Source organism: Leucoraja erinacea, chromosome 5 (assembly GCF_028641065.1).
Source record: "Leucoraja erinacea ecotype New England chromosome 5, Leri_hhj_1, whole genome shotgun sequence".
Lineage (NCBI taxonomy): Eukaryota > Metazoa > Chordata > Chondrichthyes > Rajiformes > Rajidae > Leucoraja > Leucoraja erinaceus.
In genome coordinates, this window is record NC_073381.1 from 96,110,626 (window position 1) to 96,127,687 (window position 17,062).

The following is a 17,062-nucleotide window of genomic DNA, read 5'->3' on the forward strand; positions in this document are numbered from 1 at the left end:
AATACTAAGGTGTAAGAAAAATGCACAATGTGCTGAAAATTATAGTAGTAGCCTCAAATGGGGAGGCTAGTCGATAAGTTTATTCTGGTTACATGCGCTGAGATGGTGAAATAGCTTAGATTTGTGTGGTGCCCCGTGAAATCTCATACCATGTGAGTACAACCAAACCATGTAGCACAAGAGAAAAAAAGGTAATATCGAATGTGTTACTGATACAGAAAGTGTGGATAAGCTAAGAGGTAGTTGAGAAGGCAAGTCTAGCCTTTAACTTATGTGAGACCTATTCAACAGTCTGATGTCTTTGGTGAAGGAACTTTCTGAATCTGGTGATACGTGCTTTCCAGCCTTTGTATCTTCTGCCCGATGGGCCAGCAGAGAAGTGAAAATGGTCCTTGATTATGTTGGCTGCTTTCCTGAGGCACTGTGAAGTTAATGGGGAGGGGAGGCTGGTTTTTATGATATCTGGGTTGCATTCGCAATTCTCTGATTTTTCTTAGTCTTGGTTAAAGAAGTTGCCAACTAAGTTGGGATACATCCCAATGTGATACTTTCTACAGTGCAATGTAGAAATGGGTAAGAATCACGAGAGACATGCTGAATTTCCTTTGTCCACTGGGAAATGATAGGCACAGTGATATTTATGCCTAGGAACCTGAAGCTCACTGGAATTTAGGATGATGAGAGGGGGATCTTATAGAAACATGTAAAATTCTTAAGGGATTGGACAGGCTAGATGCAGGAAACATGTTCCCCATGTTGGGGGAGTCCAGAACCAGGGGTCATAGTTTAAGAATAAGGGGTAGACCATTTAGGACTGGGATGAGGAAAACCTTTTTCACCCAGGGACTTGTGAATATGTGGAATTCTCTGCTACATAAGGCAGTGGAGGCCAATTCACTGGATTTTTTCAAGAGAGCGTTTGATTTGGCTCTCATGGCTAATGGAATTAATGGGTATGGGGAAAAAGCAGGAATGGGGTACTGATTTTGGATGAACAATCATGATCATATTGAATGGCTCGAAGGGCCGGATGGCCTGCTCCACCTATTTTCTATGTTTGTAAGACATTGATTCTGACTGGCGTATGTATACCATCCCACTTCCTGAAGTCGATGACTAGCTCCTTAACTTTGCTGGCTTTGACGGCGAGGTTGTTGCTTGACACCATGTCTCCTACATGTACACTATCTCATCATTATTTGGAATTCGGCTCTCCATGGTGGTGCAAATTCAGAGCAGAATTTGAGTGCACAGTCATGAGTGTATAGAGAGCACAGGAAGGTGCCAAGAATGCATTCTTGTATTGAGAATTATTGTGGACGATGATATCGTCACCATACATAGTGTGGTCTATGGGTCAGGAGGTCCAAATCCTTGGGATCACTATTTTCACCGTTGATGTAAGACTTTTTAATTTATAATAAGTTTTAACTCCCAATTAGCTATTGTGCTTTTCCAATATAATTCTTATCGAGTGAATGTATATTTGACTATTCAATTTACTTGTGCTTGAAAACAAAATATTAAATATAGTCCTACTCTGTTTAAAATCAGGTAATTCCAGTTTTTATTTTACATAATTTCAAATTAATCCAGAAATCCTTAAATGTGTAGCAGTATTCCCTATTGAATCAGTTCTTTTGGGATTTAAGCTTTGTCAACAAAAGTTATTGTTTAATGTTGCTGTGGGCAATTGATCTGCACATTAAGTTTCTACTTGTAAGAGCAAACTCTTTGGCAACCAACATTTTTGTCAAAAAATGTGCTATTCAGTGTTGCACTGATTCTTTGAATCTGATGTTTAATACTTAGTAACTGGGAAATAGTCAAAAGGATATATACCGGTAGTTTGTTTAGGTCATGGGCAGTCATGGTGGCACAGCAGTAGAGTTGCGGCCTTACATCGAATACATCGCTGGAGACCGGGGTTCGATCCTGACTACGGTGCTGTCTGTATGGAGTCTGTACGTTCTCCACGTGACCTGCGTGGGTTTTCTCCGAGATCTTCGGTTTCCTCCCACACTCCAAAGACATATAGGTTTGTAGGTTAATTGGCTTGGTAAATGTGTAAATTGTCTCTAGTGGGTGTAGGATAGTGTTAATGTGCGGAGATCGCTGGTCAGCGCGGACCCGGTGGGCTGAAGGGCCTATTTCCGCTCTGTATCAACTAAACTAAGGTATGTCGCTTCAGAACCAGTGTTCAAACTAATTGATTTACTGATCCAAGCAGTGTGACTTTGAAATCTCTATGTAACTGCATAAACAAAGAGATGTGTAGGAAGGAACTGCAGATGCTGATTTAAACTGAAGATTGACACAAAAAGCTGGAATAACAGCTGGACAGGCAGCACCTCTGGGGGAAAAGGAACAGGTGACATTTCGGGTCGAGACTCAGTCTCGACCTGAAATGTCACTTATTCCTTTTCTCCAGAGCTGTCGAACCTGCCGAGTTACTCCAGCTTTTTGTGTCTAACTTCTGCATAAGCAACAACTCTGTCTTTGAGAACAGCAGCTGTGAAATTACATGGCAGGTACTTGCTTGACATTAGTGATCTGGAAAAGTTACCTTATTCAGAAATGAATGGTTCCTGGATTTATATGCATGCATATAGGTAATCAATACTGCAGCAGCAACTGGCATTACCATGGGACATTCTGGAATGGTTGGAATACGGGCTATGTGCCTATAGCTGAGACATAGGGCTATGTTAATTGGATTTCAATCAATCTCGAGGAACCTATTGATCTGATCATGTGCGGTGGCTTGGTGTTTCATTCCATTATAGTTACATAATAATCATAATTGTAATTTATTAGCCAAGTATGTTTTGCAACATACGAGGAATTTTGGTTTGCCATAGTTATACCAAAAACGCATGACATTGAAAATTAGAGGAATTGTGTTGTCTTTTGGCTGACTGGTTAGCACGCAACAAAAGCTTTTCACTGTACCTCAATACATGTGACAATAAACTAAACTGAAACCGAATAGTCTAACCATTAGAACCTCTACACATTTTAGACTTTTAAATATTTGGCACTTAGAATCATAGTGTGGAAACACCATCACTTCGGCCCAAAATGTCTCAACTACACTAGTCCCACCTGCCTGCAATTGGACCAAACTCCACGAAACCTGTCCTATCCGATTCAGATTCAGATTCAATTTAATTGTCATTGTCAGTGTACAGTACAGAGACAACGAAATGCATTTAGCATCTCCCTTGAAGAGCGACATAGCAAACGATTTGAATAAATAATAATAAGTGTCCGGGGGGGGGGGTGGTGATTGGCAGTCACCGAGTTACGTTGTTGAGTAGAGTGACAGCCGCCGGAAAGAAGCTGTTCCTCGACCTGCTGGTTCAGCAACGGAGAGACCTGTAGCGCCTCCCGGATGGTAGGAGGGTAAACAGTCCATGGTTGGGGTGAGAGCAGTCCTTGGCGATGCTGAGCGCCCTCCGCAGACAGCGCTTGCTTTGGGCAGACTCAATGGAGGGGAGCGTGGAACCGGTGATGCGTTGGGCAATTTTCACCACCCTCTGCAATGCCTTCCGGTCGGAGACAGAGCAGTTGCCATACCATACTGTGATGCAGTTGGTAAGGATGCTCTCGATGGTGCAGCGGTAGAAGTTCACCAGGATCTGAGGAGACAGATGGACCTTCTTCAGTCTCCTCAGGAAGAAGAGACGCTGATGAGCCTTCTTGATCAGAGTAGAGGTATTGTGGGTCCAAGAGAGGTCATCGGAGATGTTGACTCCCAGGAACCTGAAGCTAGAAACACGTTCCACCTCCGTCCCGTTAATGTGGATGGGGGTGTGCGTGCCGCCTCTGGACTTCCTGAAGTCTACAATGAGCTCCTTGGTCTTCTTGGAGTTAAGGGCCAGGTTGTTGTCAGCGCACCATGCTGCTAAGTGCTGGACCTCCTCCCTGTAGGCCAGCTCATCGTTGATCTGAATCTGAATCTGAATCTGGGATCTGATCATGTGCGGTGGCTTGGTGTTTCATTCCATTATAGTTACATAATAATCATAATTGTAATTTATTAGCCAAGTATGTTTTGCAACATACGAGGAATTTTGGTTTGCCATAGCCATGTACCTGTCTAACTGTTTCTTAAATGTTGGGATGGTCCCTGCCTCAACTACCTCCTCTGGCAGCTTGTTCCATACACCCACCACCCTTTGTGTGAAAAAGTTACCCCTCAGATTCCTATTCAATATTTTCACCTTAAACCTATGTCCTCTGGTCCTCGATTCTCCTACTCTGGGTAAGAGCCTCTGCATTGATTTCTCAGCCAAGCTTACTTACGTTTGCCTGCCTTGCCCTTCACTCTAACAGGGACGTTCATATTCTGAACTTTTGTCAGCACACTTTTTAAAAACATCCCACTTGGTTGATGTTCCTTTCTCCTCAAACAACCTGCACCAATCAACTTGAGCAAGATTTTCTCTCATACCCTCAAAGTTGGCCTTACCCAGGCAAGGTAACTTTGAGGGTATGAGACGTGAATTGGCCAAGATAGACTGGCAATTGATTCTTAAAGGGTTGACGGTGGGTATGCAATGGAAGGCATTTAAAGACTGCATGGATGAACTACAACAATTGTTCATCCCAGTTTGGCAAAAGAATAAATCGGGTAAGGTAGTGCATCCGTGGATAACAAGGGATATCAGGGATAGTATCAAAACAAAAGATGAAGCATACAAATTAGCCAGAAAAAGCAGCCAACCAGAGGACTGGGAGAAATTCGGAGTCCAGCAGAGGAGGACAAAGGGCTTAATTATCTGAATGGTGGCCGATTAGGAAAAGGGGAGATGCAATGAGACCTGAGTATCATGGTACACCAGTCATTAAAAGTAGGCATCCAGGTGCAGCAGGCAGTGATGAAAGTGAATGTTATGTTAGCATTTGTAGCAAAAGGATTTGAGTGCAGGAGCAGGGAGGTTCTACTGCAGTTGTACAGGGCCTTGGTGAGACCACACCTGGAGTATTGTGTACAGTTTTGGTCTCCTAATCTGAGGAAAGACATTCTTGCCATAGAGGGAGTACAAAGAAGGTTCAGCAGACTGATTCCTGGGATGTCAGGACTTTCATATGAAGACTGGTAGACTCGGCTTGTACTCGCTAGCATTTAGAAGATTGAGGGGGTATCTTATAGAAACTTACAAAACTCTTAAGGGGTTGGACAGGCTAGATGCAGGAAGATTGTTCCCGATGTTGGGGAAGTCCAGAACAAGGGGTCACAGTTTAAGGATAAGGGGGAAGTCTTTTAGGACCGAGATGAGAACATGTTTTCACACAGAGAGTGTTGAATCTGTGGAATTCTCTGCCACAGAAGGTAGTTGAGGCCAATTAATTGGCTATATTTAAGAGGGAGTTAGATATGCCCCTTGTGGCTAAAGAGATCAAGGGGTATGGAGAGAAGGCAGGTACAGGATACTGAGTTGGATGATCAGCCATGATCATATTGAATGGCGGTGCAGGCTTGAAGGGCCGAATGCCCTACTCCTGCACCTATTTTCTATGTTTCTCGGTTTCTACAATACTTAAGATAAACACAAAGTGCTGGAGTAATTCAGCGGGTCAGGCAGCATCTCTGGAAAACAAGCACAGCTAATGTTTCAGGTTGGTGCCCTTCTTCAGACTCCTATTCTTTTTCTCCAGAGATGCTGCCTGCCCCGCTGAGTTAGTCCAGCACTTTGTGTCTACCTGTGGTATAAACCAGCATCTGCAATTCTGTTTCTTTAATAGGTTGGTCTTGCCAATGACGGTAGGTGCTTAGAGCCTCGGTTTTCTCTTCCTAAAGTCAATAATCATCTCCTTCAACTTGCCAACATTGAGAGTAAGATTGTTGTTCTGACAATGCAGATCGACACAAGGAATTCCAGATGCTGATGCTTGAGCAAAACACAAAGTGCAATAGTAGGTAGACAAAAATGCTGCAGAAACTCAGCGGGTGCAGCAGCATCTATGGAGCGAAGGAAATAGGCAACGTTTCGGGCCGAAACCCTTCCTTGCTCAGTCTGCCTGGACCTACCTGGGTGGAAGATTGCAACCTTCACGTGGTCTGCCCTGTTTCGACGAATGCAATCAACCCGGCGTGCACAATCAAATAAAACAAGTTGTCCTACAACTTTAGGGTGTGCACGCCATACGCAAGAAGAAGATCTCCTGGTTCCCAAACACTTTAATTCCCCGTCTCATACCCACACTGACCTTTCTGTCCTGGACCTCCTCCATTGTCAGAGTGAGGCCAAATGCAAGAGCATCTCATATTTCACTTGGGCAGCTTACAACCCAGTGGTATGAATATTGATTTATTTAAATTCAAATAATCCCTACATCTTCCCCCCCCCCCCCCCCCCCCCCCCCCATCCATCCGACCCTCACCCAAATCGTACCAGCTTCAGTCGTCTTGTTGAGTCTCATTGTAACTCGTTTTCACCTAGGCGAACAATGACCTGTTTCCTTTATCATCATGGCTTTTTTGCACATCTTTCTATCATTTGTTCTATATCTCTCTCTACATCACCGTCTATATTTCTCATTTCCCTTTCCCCTGACTCTCAGTCTGAAGAAGGTTCTAAACCTTTTCTCCAGAGATATTATCTGACACGGTGAGTTACTCCAGCTTTTTGTGCCTATCTTAGGTGATATTTCTGGTCAGACCCCTTCTTCAAACTGAAACGTCGTCTGTCCAATTCCTCCATAGATGTTTCCTGACCCGCTGAGTTACTCCTGCACTTAGTGTTTCGCTCAAAATCCCAGCATCTGGAATTCTTTGTGTCGATCTCCATCCTGTACTCCGACTCGTCACTACCTATTATTCGTCCAACGGTGGTGCTATCGGCGAATGTAAAGATGGCGTTGGAGTTGTACATGGTTATGAGTATCGACGTGACACTGTCCTTAACTCTGCGATGCGGGTCATCACAGGGACGCTTAATGCCCCTGTCCCCTTTAGGGTCCTGAACGGAAACCTCTGGAGACTTTGCGCCCCACCCAAGGTTTCCGTGCGGTTCCCGGAGGTTTTTGTCAGTCTCCCTACCTGCTTCCACTACCTGCAACCTCCGGCAGCCACCTGCAACCTCCGGGAACCGCACGGAAACCTTGGGTAGGGTGCAAAGTCTCCAGAGGTTTCCGTTCAGGTTTCCTAAGTGGGACAGGGGCATGTCAACACCTTTGCAGTGGCTCCCTGTCCTCTCTCATATCGCCCCTCCCAGCATACGCAGAAGGGAGAGGATGTTGAAAGATTGGTGCACCATCGAGGCTAACCCTGACCTTCCCATCCATTCTAACTTGAATAATCTGCCCAACATGCGTCTGAAGTCCCGCAAACCCTTCTGGTCTTCCGTTAAATCCCTGGAAGACCTTGACTCCAAGACTGAGTGGCGCAGAGCCTGGAAAGATGCCAATGTCAACAACGGAGAGGTGATCACACACCCCACAGTGAAACCACCGGGTTTTGACCTCCATCGCAAGCAATGACTAACCCTGAACAGAATCCGCACCCTTCATGCAAGAACAGCCATCACCTGCATAAGTGGGGGATGACAAACAGCCCTGCTTGCAACTGCGGACATCCAGACCACACCATCCAACACATCGTGAATGATTGCCCACTGAGACTTTTCCCTGGGGGCATCAAAGCCATCCACACTAACTGATGCTGTCCTGGCCTGGATGTCTACCCTTGACCTACAACTTTAGGCTGTGCACGCCATATGCAAGAAGTAGATGAGTATAGACAGTCGTTCAGGGTAGAGAGTAACGCATGACCTAATAATAAAAACTTCCTCCCCTTCTCCGCCCTCTCCCACCTTAGTCATCCTACTAGTTGCACTGTTCGCATCCTGCATCTAGCTTGTCCAGTCCTTGTATCCCTATTGTTAGCACATCTCACCTATCCATATAGTCCAGCGATTCTGTTGGAAGGAACTGCAGATGCTGGTTTAATCAGAAGATCGCACAAAACGCTGGAATATTTGGCGGGCCACTAGCCCCTAGAGCTCTATCTAACTCTCTCTTAAATCCATCCAGTGATTTGGCCTCCACTGCCCTCTGTGGCAGGGAATTCCACAAATTCACAACTCTCTGGGTGAACATTTTTTTCTCATCTCAGTCTTAAAATGGCCTCCCCTTTATTCTAAGACTGGCCCCTTGTTTTGGACTTGCCCGACATTGGGAACATTTTTCCTTCATCGAGCTTGTCCAGTCCTTTTATAATTTTATGTTTCTATAAGATATCCCCTCATCCTTCTAAACTCCAGTGAATACAAGCCTAGTCTTTTCAATCTTTCCTCATATGACAGTCCCGCCATCCCAGGGATCAATCACGTGAACCTAAGCTGCGCTGCCTCAATCACAAGGATGTCCTTCCTCAAATTAGGAGACCAAAACTGTACACAATACTCCAGATGTAGTCTCACCAGAGCCCAATACAACTGCAATAGAGGAATAGATCGGGTAGATGCAGTCTTTTGCCCAGAGTAGGGGAAATCGAGTACCAGAGGACATGGGTTTAAGGTGAAGGTGGAAAGATTGAATAGGAATCTGAGGGGTGACTTTTTCACACAAAGGGTGATGGGTGCATGGAACAAGCTGCGCGGTGGGAGATTGCAACCTTCACGTGGTCCGCCCTGTTTCGACAAATGCAATCAACCTGGCATGCACAATCAAATAGAACAACGTACCACAACTGTAGGCTGTGTACGCCATACACAAGAAGCAGGAACAAGCTGCCAGAGGAGGTAGTTGAGGCTGGAACTATCCTATCGTTTAAGAAACAGTTGGACAGGTACATGGATAGGACAGGTTTGGAGGGAAATGTACCAAGCGCAGGCAAGTGGGACTAGTGTAGCTGAGACATTGTTGGCTGGTGTGGAGGAGTTGGGCCGAAGGGCCTATTTCCACACTGTATCAAAATATAACTCTACACTGTCTGACCCACCAGCTTTTTGTGTCTATCTTTTGTCCAGAGATGCGGTCTTTTTTGTGTTCCTCAGTTGCAGCCCAGATCAGAAACATGTACGTTAGAACATAGAACATCAACAAATAGAAAGGTTCTCAGTACTTTGCTGACGAATGATGAGAGGTCACCATTGCAGAGTTGACAACTTTGGGCAGAGGTGCCAGAACCAATTTGTGCAATATGTTCATCAAGAACAATGTGCATTTGCATTGTGTCAGATGGAAATCCTTATGCACAAGCCCGCACAGTTTCTCATGCAACTGCATGAAATCTGCAAATGCCACAACGCAACATCTCTACAAGTGGAGCTGCCTGTCCGAACATAAAACCCCCAGTCTGCCTGAACCTACCTGATCTCCCGGTTGCGAAACCCTTTAATTCCCCTTCCCATTCCCACACTGACCTTTCTGTCCTAGGTCTCCTCCATTGTCTGACTGAGGGTAAACGCAAATTGGAGGAACATCTCTCGTATTTCGCTTGGGCAGCTCACAGCTCAGTGGTATGAATATTGATTTCTCTCATTTCAAGTAACCCTGGCATTCCCTCTCCCTCCATTCCTCCCCCACCCAAGTTGCAGCAGATTCTCGTTTTCACCAAACAGCTAACAATGGCCTGTTCCCTTTGTCATCGTTACTTTTTTGCATCTCTTTCAATCATTGGTCTTTATCTCTCCACATCACTGTCTATCTCTGTCGTTTCCCTTATCCCATATTCTTATCGTGTCCACATACAAGATTAGAAGTTGTTCAGCCAGAGCTGAACACACTTCTCGGCATCAGTATACAATGGTGTCTGTCTTGCGCTTCATGTGCGTGGTGGTGGAAACATTGGTGAAACCAGGGTAGCGAATTGATCGCTCTTTCCTTGACCCCTCTCTTATCCCTGACTACTCTGAAGAAGGGTCTCCACCTGAAACGTCACCCATTCCTTCTCTCCAGAGATGACCCGCTGAGTTGCTCCAACTTTTTGAAAAATTTGTTTTTGCATTTTTAAACATTTAAACAGAGACAATGCATATTGATAAACATTTACATGTAAATATGCAAGATTATAGCCAGTAGCTAATTTCCATCTTTAGTCCCTTTGGCAGCAAAAAGAAACAATTATACAAGACACACAACCAACTCAATTCACACAGACATCCATCACAGTGAGTCTCCTCCTCGCTGTGATGAAAGGCAAAGTCTTGTCTCTCCCTGCTCATCTTGGTATTGTATTGTATTGATCTTTCCTGGTCCGAGAACACTAACGCAATTATCAAAAAAGCTCATCAGCGCCTCTACTTCCTGAGATTACGGAGAGTCGGTTTGTCAAGGAGGACTCTCTCTAACTTCTACAGGTGCACAGTCGAGAGCATACTGACCGGTGGCATTGTGGCTTGGTTCGGCAATTTGAGAGCCCTGGAGAAGAAAAGACTACAAAAAGTAGTAAACACTGCCCAGTCCATCATCGGCTCTGACCTTCCTTCCATCGAGGGGATTTATTGCAGTCGCTGCCTCAAAAAGGCTGGCAGTATCATCAAAGACCCACACCATCCTGGCCACACACTCATCTCCCTGCTGCCTTCAGGTAGAAGGTACAGGAGCCTGAAGACTGCAACAACCAGGTTCAGGAATAGCTACTTCCCCACAGTCATCAGGCTATCAAACCTGGCTCGGACAAAACTCTGATTATTAATAACCACTTTCTGCTATTTGCACTTTACCAGTTTATTTATTCATGTGTGTATATATTTATATCATGGTATATGGACACATTTATCTATTTTGTAGTAAATGCCTACTATTTACTGTGTGCTTAAGCAAAGCAAGAATTTCATTGTCCTATACAGGGACACATGACAATAAACTCACTTGAACTTGTATTGTATTGTGCCCATGTTTGGTTTAAACCAGCATCTGCAGTTCCTTCCTACACTTTAAAACCTTCCACATTCCTACTTGGGAATCCAGACCCTTGTTTGCACTACAAAACCAGTAGCCTTTGTGTGGAAGCCCAGCCCACGGGTGCACACTGTGTCCTTGACCCCGACAGACATTCCTTTCAGGTGAGGCAGAGTCTCCTTGTACCTCAAACCAAATATCTTAGAGCCTCTCCCCACTGCCCCACACTCCCCGGGCCCCACACACACCCCCTGCCCCACACTCCCTCTCCCCGGGCCCCACACACACCCCCCTCTCCCCGGGCCCCACACTCCCACTCCCCGGGCCCCACACTCCCTCTCCCCGGGCCCCACACCCCCTCTCCCCGGGCCCCAGACCCCGGGGACTGGTTGCTAAAATGGCCGCTATAGCCGCCCATGCGTGGACAACACGTTTGCGTGAGAGTGACCCATCTTGCTCCGCTATAAGATCTTTGCCTCAAACCTCCTCCAACCTCATCAGGCGCACGCATGCGCACTGCGCGCAGTCAACCCGAGTTCAAACTACAATGACCAGAAGGTTTTGGGTGTGGGACTACACGCATGCGCACTGCGCCCCCCCTAGTGGGCCGTATCGATGAGATGAAACTACAATGACCAGAATGCCTCCTCCCCCGGTTGTGGGGTCAATGTGGTGAAGCCGCGGCCTAGTGTGTGTGTGTGTGTGTGAGTGTGGGGGTTTGTGGGTGGGTGTTGACGTCATTAGGCCCGAGGAGGGAGCGGCAGGCGGACAAAGAGCACTGGTCCTGCTGCTCCCCGGTCCCAGCTCCGCCCTGTGGACACACACACACACCCGGTTTTTAAGAGGGAACTGCAGATGCTGGAGAATCGAAGGTTACACAGAAAAGCTGGAGAAACTCAGCGGGTGCAGCAGCATCTATGGAGCGAAGGAATTAGGCAACGTTTCGGGCCAAAACCCTTCTTCAGACTGATGGGGGGTGGGGGTGGGTGGGGACAAGAAAGGGAAAGGAGGAGTAGCCAGAAGGCTGGAGGGTGGGAGGAGACAGCAGGGGAGCTGAGGAAGGGGTGGAGACAGCAAGGACTAACAGAATTGGGAGAATTCGATGTTCATGCCCCCGGGGTGCAGACTCCCCAAACGGAATATGAGGTGCTGTTCCTCCAATTTCCGGTGCTGCTCGCTGTGGCCATGGAGGAGACCCAGGACAGAGAGGTCGGAGGCGGAGTGGGAGGGGGAGTTGAAGTGCTGAGCCACCGGGAGGTCAGCTTGGTTATTGCGGACCGAGCGGAGGTGTTCGGCGAAATGATCGCCCCACCTCCGCTTGGTCTCACCGATATAGATCTGCTGACATCTAGAGCAGCGGACGCAATAGATGAGGTTGGAAGAGATGCAGGTAAACCTCTGTCGCACCTGGAACGATTGCTTGGGTCCTTGAACGGAGTCGAGGGGGGGCCCCAAAGGGACAAGTGTTGCATCTCTTGCGGTTGCAAGGGAAAGTGCCCCGGGGAGGGGGTGGTACGGGAGGGAAGGGAAGAATTGACAAGGGAGTTATGGAGGGAGCGGTCTTTGCGGAAAGCAGATATGGGGGGAGATGGGAAGATGTGGCGAGTAGTGGGGTCACGTTGGAGGTGGCGAAACTGACGGAGGATTACTTTTTGTATGTGACGGCTGGTGGGGTGAAAGGTGAGGACTAGGGGGACTCGGCCCTTGTTGCGAGTGCGGGGATGGGGAGAGAGAGCAGTGTTGCGGGGTATGGAAGAGACCCTGGTGCGAGCCTCATTTATGGTGGAGGAGGGGAATCTCCGTTCCCTGAATAGTGAGGACATTTCAGATGTCCTGGTGGGCACCCGGCCCCAGCTCCGCCCAGTGGACACACACACACACACACACCCGGCCCCAGCCCCAGCTCCGCCCAGTGGACACACACACACACACACACCCGGCCCCAGCTCCGCCCTGTGGACACACACACACACACCACCCGCCCCAGCTCCGCACACCCGGCCCCAGCCCCGCCCTGCGGACACACACACCCGGCCCCAGCTCCGCCCTGTGGACACACAAGGCCCCAGCTCCGCCCTGTGGACACACAAGGCCCCAGCTCCGCCCTGTGGACACACACACACAAACACCCGGCCCCAGCTCCGCCCTGTGGACACACACACACCCGGCCCCAGCTCCGCCCTGTGGACACACACGGCCCCAGCTCCGCCCTGTGGACACGCACAGCCCCAGCTCCGCCCTGTGGACACACACGGCCCCAGCTCCGCCCTGTGGACACACACGGCCCCAGCTCCGCCCTGTGACCAGCCTCCCTGCCAGCGGACACACCCGCCCATCTCTAACTCCGCCCTGCGGCCCCGGCCTGCAGCTCATCCCAGGGCCAGGCTCCCGTCTCCTGCCAGCGGACACACCCGGCCCAGCCCAGCCCCGGACTGGCTGCAGCTGTCCAGTCTCCCACTCCTCACGATCAGCCGCGGCGGGCGGCTCGCAGGGCAGTGCCTGTGGGCGAGGGGATAGTGATCAGCGCATCACCCTCCATCACCCTCTAGTTGCTGCCCGTGTTCCCTGGTTGGTGTCTGAGGGATGTTGCATCTGTACTTGGATCTTGCAGCGCAGTGCCCATGATGAGGGAATGCTTATTGCTGACACCCAGGAAGGTCGCTAGTTACTGTCTGGTGTGTGGTTAGTGTGTGGGGTGTTGGTTAGCGTGTGATTAGTGTGTGTGGGGTGTTGGTTAGCGTGTGATTAGTGTGTGTGGTTTGTGTGTGGGCCGTTAGTTAGTGTGTGGGGTGTAGATATTGTCTGGGCGTTAGTTTGTGTCTGGAGCATTAATATCTGGGGTGTAGTTAGTGTCTGTGGTGTGGTTAGTGTGTGGGGCGTGTAGTTAGTGTGTGGGGTGTGTGGTTAATGTGTGGGGTGTAGTTCGTGTCTGGGGCGTTAGTTAGTGTGTGGGGTGTGGTTAGTGTCTGGGACGTTAGTTTGTGTCTGGAACATTAATATTTGGGGTGTAGTTAGTGTGTGGGGTGTTGTTAATGTGTGGGATGTGGTATGGAGATGCTCGCTGACACCCACATGGTGTGTTAGTCACCGTGCAAGTGCCTCTATTGTGTGGGTCGGTTGCAGCGCCCAGAGTGTATCAGGTGGGCTGGGTTGCCAGCTGCTGCAGCTCCCTCCCTCCCGTCACTACCATGTACACGTTCGTGCTCCGGGATCGGAACAGCTCGGTCTACGCCGAAGTGGGCAAGATGCTCATCTCCACGGGGCAATGGCGGAGACTCAGGAGGGACAATCCCAGGTTCAACCTGATGCTGGGGGAGAGGAACAAGCTGCCTTTCGGGACCCTGGGTAAGACCATCTCACGGGGGAGAGAGTGCATGCATCTCCCTGCTTGCTATTTCTTCTGTGATTGGAGATAATACTTTTTCTTTGTGAAGAGGAAAAGAATTATCCGTTGGGAAGGAATTGTCATTTGTCACCTCCGGGTGAGTGCGGATCGCCAATGCAGTTCTGGGCGGTGTCCTCTCTGGACCATCTCATTGGGGTGGCTTTAGTGTTGTATATTACATTATCCAAACCCAGAGCAACCTACACTGCACCAAATCTACTGGATCATGTGCACCTAGATTTATAATCCCACCCTTTCCCCTTAAAAATAGTTAATAACATATCTCAATTCATGTATCTACTGTGGACTGGGAAAGAGAGAAATTATTTTAAATTATTAGGACTGGAATAATCTAAAGCAACCTTAGCTTTTAAAACCTTTCAATTCATGGAACTACTGTGGAGAGAGGAATTCTTTTTATTATTAAGACTGGCATTTAAACCAACCCTGGCCATTAAAACATTTAAATGAATGTGAAACATTTCAATGAATGTAAAACATTTCAATTCATGGAACTACTGTGGAGGAGAAAGAGGAATTCTCTATTATTTGGACTGGAATAACTGAAAGCATCCTTTAACGATTTTCTTAACTCTGTCTCTGTTGTACTTTGCACTAAAATAAGCGAAGATAAACTCAACTTTCCACTGTTGTGGGTATTATTGGGAACAAATCTCATTTCAAGCAATGTTTTTCTGAGAAGAACTTGATTCATGTTGTTATTTATATTCTATTTGTACGGAGGTGTTCGGTCGTCAGTCTTTTGTTTTTAACTCCGTCCCTCCCCCTTTCCTTCCGCATCCCCGCAGTTGCCCCTGAAGGATTTAATGCCTCCTTGGGGTGTGTTATAGACCCAGTGCCAGTCTGGTGCCCTGCCTGTCAGCATTGTCACTGCCTGTAATTTGTCTGAGCTATAAGGAGAGGTTGAGTAGGCTGGGATTTTATTCCCCGGAGCGCAGGAGGATAAGGGGTGATCTTATTGAGGTGTATAAAATCATGAGAGGAATAGAATGGGGTAGATGCACACAGTCTCTTACCCAGAGTAGGTGAATCGAGGACCAGAGGACATAGGTTTAAGGTGAAGGGGCAAAGATTTAATAGGAACCTGAGGGGTAAAAAAAATTTCCACACAAAGGGTGGTGGGTGTATGGAACAATCTGCCAGAGGAGGTAGGTGAGGTTGGGACTATCCCAACATTTTAAGAAACAGTTAGACAGGTACATGGATAGGACACTTTGGAGATTATGGACCAAATGCTGGCAGGTAGGACTAGTGTAGCTGGGAAATGTTGGCCAGTGTGGGCAGGTTGGTGCCGAAGGGCCTGTTTCCACACTGTATCACTCTATGACTGTGTAATTGTGGACACAGTCTACGGAGCTTTCTTTCCTCCCACCCCTGCTATCAGTCTGACCTGAAACGACCACTCTCCACATTCTCAATGGATGCTGGCACATTGCGTCTTTCCTGGGAAAACCAGCCTCTGCAGTTCCGTGTTTCTACTGGACCACGGGGGCAGCTGCCTTGTGGCACACACCAGCTCTGCGGGGAGTTTGAGACGTCTTGACCATCTTGTCTCCACAGTAGGCGAGAATGAGGCTGCGGGTGGTAAAAGATGTGGCGCTGGGGAGGGAAGGAGTTAAAAAAACCCACACACGGGACTGAACACCTCCGCACAAAAGGCTGTGGAGGCCAAGTCAATGCATATTTTTAAAGCAGAGATTGATCGGTTCTTGATTAGTATGTGTGTCAGAGGTCAAGGGGAGAAGGCAGGAGAATGTGGTTAGGAGGGGAAGATAGATCACCCACGATTGACTGGCGTAGACTCAATGGGCCGAATGGCCTAATTCTGCTCCTTGAACATGAACGAAAGGCAGAACTGTGAAATTGCCGCTGATCTGCTAATGCGTGAAAGGGAAGAGATCGCCTGTTACTTCAGGCACACTACTTCCTTCTTGCACCCCTGTGATAACCCATGCTTGTCAAGTCAATGCAAAGGATCTTAAACCCTGCAGGGATTGAAAGGGGAAGAGTGCTGGGATAATCTCCTGTCACCTCATGGGTGGGGCAGAGTGGAGATGCTGCATTGCACAGGGGCTGGAACCAGGACACAGCCTTTATGCTACCAAGTACTCCGACAGCTCAAATCTCCAGGGGGAGGGCGAGAGGAAGAGAGGCACTGTCCATATCAGTGATTACAAAGAAGAGAAGAGTGAGTTCCACTCACTGAACATTAGCAGTCAACTTAAGTAGGGGAGCGGCAGGTCCCCGGCTATTACTGTGTTTCATACAGTTTAAGAAAGGTCAAGCTTATATCTTAAAGTGTAGCGCAGTGGTAGAGTTGTTGCCTCACAGCACCAGAGACTCAGGTTCCATCCTGACAACGGGTTCTGTCTGTACAGAGTTTGTACGTTTTCCCTGTGACCTGCGTGGGTTTTGTCCAGGTGCTCCGGTTTCCTCCCACACCACAAAGACATGCAGGCTTCTGTAAAATTGTAAATTGTCCCTAGTGTGTAGGATAGTGCTAGAGTACAGGGCGATTGCCAGTTGGTGCGAAGGGCTTGTTTTCACACTGTTTCTCTAAGGTCTAAAGTCTAAAAGGATCAGAATTGTTTCAGAACAGAATAGCACCCATAGTCAGGATCGAACCTGGGTCTGTTTAAAATTCAATGCCAAGAGTACCTTGTGTACCTTGCATGTAAAACATGTTCAATTTCTCTATTCTACATACATTTATTCAGTGGGAGGACGATTCTTGATAGCTATTTTGTCCATGGGAGGAAATTAGTGTTAAACTGAGGCCCCTTCTGTCTCCACTGCTGGATT

At 47.9% G+C, this 17,062-nt stretch overlaps 1 protein-coding gene across 2 annotated transcripts in view; it reads left to right on the top strand.

The window, feature by feature from the left end:
- Positions 1-13,168: 13,168 nt before the first annotated feature.
- Positions 13,169-17,062, top strand: part of ttl (tubulin tyrosine ligase) — a 43,742-nt gene continuing 39,848 nt past the window's right edge. The window contains exon 1 of one of the 2 annotated variants that reach the window (XM_055636319.1): positions 13,169-14,199. In XM_055636319.1, coding sequence (XP_055492294.1) covers positions 14,120-14,199 — 80 coding nt within the window. In that variant the 5' untranslated portion in view covers positions 13,169-14,119. The remainder of the gene's footprint in view (positions 14,200-17,062) is intronic. The other variant, XM_055636318.1, reaches the window with a different exon arrangement.